Genomic DNA, 6,000 nt, shown 5'->3' with positions numbered 1-6,000 from the left:
TAATTAGGACATTTCGTTTTGAAGTAATCTTGTTTTTCATTCAATGAATGTTTGCAAATTTCGCAAACAGGAAAAACCTTCGCAAACCATCCATGAAGAACGCGATAGCCGAAAAACATATATCTTGAACTATTCCACATGTCGATATCATAGGCGTTTAAGCGATGCAAATTTTTCTTAAGCTTTGCCTTCTGGTAGCGCGCGCGCGCGAGAGAGAGAGAGAGAGAGAGAGAGAGAGAGAGTTCGGCGCGTCCAGGGAATGTGGCGCTCGTATTAGATTTCTTTTTACAGTAGAAACGAAAACGTTTGAAGGCTGACGCAGAAGGAAAGCAGAACGGAGGGGCCCCATCTTTAAAACCCTGTGATGTTATTAATATAATTTTTTTGTCACAATCTGGAGTGCGCGAAATGAGGGGTGATATCTTAACGCGGCCATTTTTTTTTCGCTTCGCTCTTAAACGAAATCTGCGTGGGCCGCCACTATGTGCCCTCTTCCAACAAAAGTCAAAGATCTTTTCTCAAAGTGTCCAAACGACTGGGAAGAGTTGTGCTGGGTCGGCGCGGCTCTTCCGACTGTAGGTCACTAATGCGAGACAATAACGCGTCGCGACTCTGAGTGCGTTGCTTCCCGGGCATGTCCTCCTGAACGACAGGCCGAACCATTCGCGTCATCGTCGATCCGTTGATTTTGTTACAAGTACTTGAACTTTCGTCAGCGCGCAAATACCGGATTGATATGTCCGGTGTTGAGGTTTTCGCGCCTTTCTTGTGCCTGCATGTTTTGTTTGTGGTGCCCTTCGTGATAGCCCAGGATTATCCAGAACCGAATGGATTTGGTAAGATATTTTATGGTGACTACATTGATTTGGTGATAACCAGTAACGGTTCCCCATTCTTAGTATCATTATTCAGTCCCTTAAGGCTTGGTACAAAAATAAAAAAGGAGGTATAAAAATAACTATTTTTTAAATTTGCAATTCTGACCATAATAAATTAAAAATGAAAGAAAAGAAGTTTAAAAAATTAAGTATCGAGTGAGCCTAATGAAAAATACTCAAGAATTTGTTTCAACTTGCTTAACTCTTGCTCTTGGGTATTCGCGACCGAAACGAGTCTAGGTGGCATAGCGGCGCTAGCTTCTCCGAGGTTGCCGCCTATGATCTAGCGTCTGCACAATTTATTCATCAAATAGCCGAATTAGTGTTTTCGAGCACACCTCGAAGACAGTCGGAGGTGGTCAGGCAGCCCTGAGCCCGGAATTCCAGACGGCGCTAGCTTCTAACGCTTTTTTTGGCAAAATAAATTTGGAAGATGGGCTTAGGGCTAAACAATATCGCGAGTTAGAAGGAGGTCGAGATCATCCTCAGATACGAAAACAGTATTCAAATCGGTCTCGGGCTCGGGCTCACCTCAGATATGAAAACTACCAAAATTAGTCTCGAGCTCGACCTCAAGTTTTATGTCGAGCTCAAGGTTGAGCTCTTAGTACGTTAGTTTTTTATACGGGCTCGGGCTCGACCTCACGTGTTGTGAATCATGAAATGGGTTCAGGCTCGAGCTCGAAAGTAATTTGTATTTTATCAGGGGCTCAAACCTTATAGTTTTGGTCAATAATTTGACTCACGAAGGGATTTGACTGGGAAGGTTCATGTTTCATAGATGGATGTGATATATTGTAAACTTCTTATTATAGTAACGTTAGATCAACGACATTATCAAGTATTTTGGAATTTGCCCATTGCACCAATTCACATTGCAGTCGAATCGAATTATTTCCATAAAAAGTTTCTGGTGTTTATTGAAAATTTTAGCTATAGTATTGTCTATGTTATAAATATAGATCTGTATCTCACACATGTATTTTAAATAAATACTGTGAGCCTCAGACGAGACCGATAAGTTTTCAAGTTAAAGCCGAGCCCGAGAGGAGGTATTGTGGATCGCATATTGTAACTAGTGAGCCGAGTCTGAGCCCCTGATAAAATACAAATTACTTTCGAGCTCGAGCCTGAACCCATTTCATGATTCACAACACGTGAGGTCGAGCCCGAGCCCGTATAAAAAACTAACGTACTAAGAGCTCAACCTTGAGCTCGACATAAAACTTGAGGTCGAGCTCGAGACTAATTTTGGTAGTTTTCATATCTGAGGTGAGCCCGAGCCCGAGACCGATTTGAATACTGTTTTCGTATCTGAGGATGATCTCGACCTCCTTCTAACTCTCGATATTGTTTAGCCCTAAGCCCACCTTCCAAATTTATTTTGCCAAAAAAAAAGCGTTAGAAGCTAGCGCCGTCTGGAATTCCGGGCTCAGGGCTGCCTGACCAACTCCGACTGTCTTCGAGGTGTGCCAGTGATGCCAGAATGGAGCTCGAAAACACTAATTCGGCTATTTGATAAATAAAATGTGCAGACGCTAGATCATAGGCGGCAACCTCGGAGAAGCTAGCGCCGCTACGCCACCTAGACTCGTTTCGGTCGCGAATAGGTGTATAAACACTTCTCTAGTAAGAGATGTATGCTTCTGGTATAGTTTTTGCCATTCCCATGCATGGGTATATAGTAAGAAGTAACATTTTACAACATTCTTTCAAGTAGTTCGTTATTCCGCGTGGTTTTACTTCAGAGAATAATAAAATTTGTAGGCCCACAATGACTGAAATGGGTGGAAAGGGATTTCTAGGCCCCGGGGTGAATCTAATCTACGTTGAGCGCCCTTATATGAGGGGTGCTAGGGGATGTTCAATGTCCCCAAACGGGTACTTAGCTAATCCCATTGACTAAAGAGCTACTACAAAAGAAAAAATATCGATTTCGGATTGAACAATATAATAAAAAGTGTAAAAACACTATACCCACTCCAAAATAATTAAAGAATACCTTATAGTTTTGGTCACACATTTGACTCACGACGAACAGGTTCTAAGGTTAATTAAAAATCTCTAATTAACCAGGATGTCAAAAGGGACTTTTAATTTTGTGTTCAAGCTTAATTTTGTAGAAATCCAGCGAGTCTTTCTTAAAAATTCAATACGAATTTTTGGGAAGCTATTACTTGTTAGCTGTGAAATGTGACGTGACGTCAAGGGTCTCTAAAGATATTCGCCATTTTGGGTGGTTCATTAGGACCATGTACTCTTAAGCCTAGTTTTTTAAGATGAAGAATACCTTGAATTACTAAATCAAAAAATCTTCTGCTAACATGCGCTATGCCTAGTGTTAAGGCTGATGGTAGAAATGCGAAATTCGTTGATGTAAGTTTATTTCATACTCCCTTTAACAGTTTTCCACAAATGTAAAAAAATCCAAGTCGATACTACGCTACATAATATTTATCTTCTACTCAACATAGGTGGGAAAACGAAATTCGATATTTTCTGTGTATTACAAAAAAGAAATAATCGAAATCTAGAAATTGGGTTCTGAAAACGTGTATCTACTAGCACGGAAATATTATAAACCTTTTTCATAACTTCTATGAAACGAAAATTTAAGAAATATTAGGGCCTAGTGTCGTGCCTTGGCTATTAGCTTAACTGATTATTATTATTAAAGAAAGGGGTAAGGGATAAATTTTCTTTATAAAGACCCAAAAAATTGGCCATACGTGGGGGTTCGTCAACGACTTAAGGGCACTTCATGAACCATCAAACATAAATGTAAAAAATTGTGTAGGGAATCAAAACTATGGCAAATGTAATACAAATTCTATGAACTAGAAAATTAATACAACGCATTAATTGGTTGTTTCTAACAACTCGACTGTGAAGCGTGTCTCAAACTTTCACCTCAAATACAGTATGTCTGAGCACATATGGAAATTTAATATTTCGGCCCCGTTACAACTTACGTTAGTAAGTCGGTTATTAAGTTTAAAGTTTAATTCAAATTCGATAACGATGACAAACATTTCGCCATTTGAATCTGCAATAAGGAAGCTTCACCTCGAAAATCTCAATTAACGCAAGAGCCTGTGTTCTATTAGAAATAAATTGAGATAAAAGTGAAGTTAGATCGAGTAGACGAAGAATAAATTGCCGAATTTCAATAATCACACCGCCATCTACCGACTTTAAATGAACTAATTAATATGATGGTGCATATAAGTGATTTCCTGTATTACCAAATATACTCGTGTATGACCCTGGTGATGTATCAAGTATTTTCTTCAATACTTTCGCCTCGCAGCAAGAAGAGCCGGGTTCGATCCCAGCTTGTGGTACTGGGTGAAAACTCGGAACAACTCCTTCTGCGTTGAGTTTGCAAGTTCTCTCCCCACTGGTCTAAGTGGTTTTCCTCCGAGTCCTTCGGTTTCCCCTTCCATAAAAACTTGTTGAGGTTAACGATAATAGTGAGTGTAGGTAGTTGTTGACTCGCCTGGCATGAAGGGCTTGCTACCACCCTCCTACGCATTGTAACCCGAGTTAATGCTTTTAAATGTCGCTTGATGACTTAGGCCTAAGGTGGTGCCTTGGATATTAGCCTAGCTGCTTATTATTACTATTATCTTTTGTTATATGAGAACAAGGTAATAATTGATAATTCACGAGAAATGTTGGTAATAAAAGGGTCATATTTGCATACTTACACGTGATATCTCTAAAAGCTTATTATGATTATTTGATATTACACCAGAATACGCGAGTAGGTCTCAACAGGGCTGCTTACGTTGTTCACCCTTTTCGATGCTATATAAAGAAACTATTACGTAACAAATAGGTCTTTCTATAAAATACGGGAGGTCTTTTGTAAATGTTTTTTTCTACGTCACTAGCTATAGTTATTGACAGGAATCCATAACGCTACATGGAATGAGTATCTCCCCATATCCCCTGTGGTATTTTGTGGCGGAACATTGTGGGAGGGGCTAAAAACGCTTATACCGCCTTAAATGACGTCAAATTCAGTTACAAACAAAGGCTTATAAGCTCCGCCTACTATGTTCCGCCACAACGGCGGGGAATCGAAGCCGTTATTCATTCCAAGTAGCGTTATGGATTCCTGTTATTGAAGATAGAGAGCACGCGCTCGAGTCGATAAAGATTTTGAAATTTGAAGTCCACGTGCGAAACGCGCGTGCCAATAAAGTACTAATAATCTTACGCTCGTGACACAGAGAAAAACATTTTATACTTCTAACTTTTTTATTGATTTATTTTATAGAAACACCCATTTATAAACTGATACTAAAATTTGCCAGATTCCTAGCTACGACCAGGTTTCGAGTTAATATGAATCATTTACAATTCTTACGCCAATGCCTCGTGATAAATTAAGTCGCAATTTTATTAGCACCTGGTTTCTTAATTTGACATTTCGATCCATTTATCAATTAAATTCCTCGTTCAAAATGGTTTCAGCGTAGCGGTGCGGCGCCAGTAATAGGCAGAGTAGGGCTTATACTACTTTAGTGATAGAAATAGCCTTTAAAATTTCAAATAAGGGGCCCAAAAAAGATCTAATATGGGGCTGTATGGGGCTTCCAAAATCAAACCAAACTCCTAAAATATCTTGTTTAGATTACCGGATATTCTTATCTATAATCTCCTGATGTCTGCTGCTGCAACAGCTTGTGGGCTTGATTTAATTTATTATAAAGCAGAGTATATGACGACGTAATACGCTGTGTGGACCAAAGTACAGTGTGTCAGAATTTATAGCCTGGTGTACCTAGTAGCAGAGACCATACCACCGGAGGCCTATCATCATAGTGCCCTACGCCAGCGTCCACCTAGCCCGGACAGGTTACAAATCCAGCATGGGTAGCAGAACCCTACTACTGATGGTCGCACCTTTGACGCAAGCCACTTTGCCCAAGTAACCCGGCACAGCTGGCACCGGAGAACCCGGTGGGCCCCAAAAGGCCGGGAAACAGGGCCGCCGTGCCCGCATATGGAGGCCCGCCGCCCCACAGCAGGCTACCCAATCCGCCGAGGCAGCCAGTTTGCCTGTTCCCTCTCCGTTAGCCTGAACCGAAGTTCAGTATCCAGCCCAAACCTG

General features: G+C 40.7%; 1 protein-coding gene across 1 annotated transcript in view; it reads left to right on the top strand.

Moving 5' to 3' along the window:
* Positions 1-518: 518 nt before the first annotated feature.
* The window catches only part of LOC149949688 (uncharacterized), a 30,779-nt gene continuing 25,297 nt past the window's right edge, over positions 519-6,000 (top strand). The window contains exon 1 of the mRNA XM_090167874.1: positions 519-836. Within this exon, the coding sequence (XP_090024000.1) occupies positions 737-836 (100 nt within the window). The 5' untranslated portion in view covers positions 519-736. The remainder of the gene's footprint in view (positions 837-6,000) is intronic.

Source organism: Leiobunum rupestre, chromosome 3 (genome assembly GCF_980474605.1).
Source record: "Leiobunum rupestre chromosome 3, qqLeiRupe1.1.hap1, whole genome shotgun sequence".
Classification (NCBI taxonomy): domain Eukaryota; kingdom Metazoa; phylum Arthropoda; class Arachnida; order Opiliones; family Sclerosomatidae; genus Leiobunum; species Leiobunum rupestre.
This window is presented reverse-complemented; position numbering and strand designations above follow the sequence as displayed.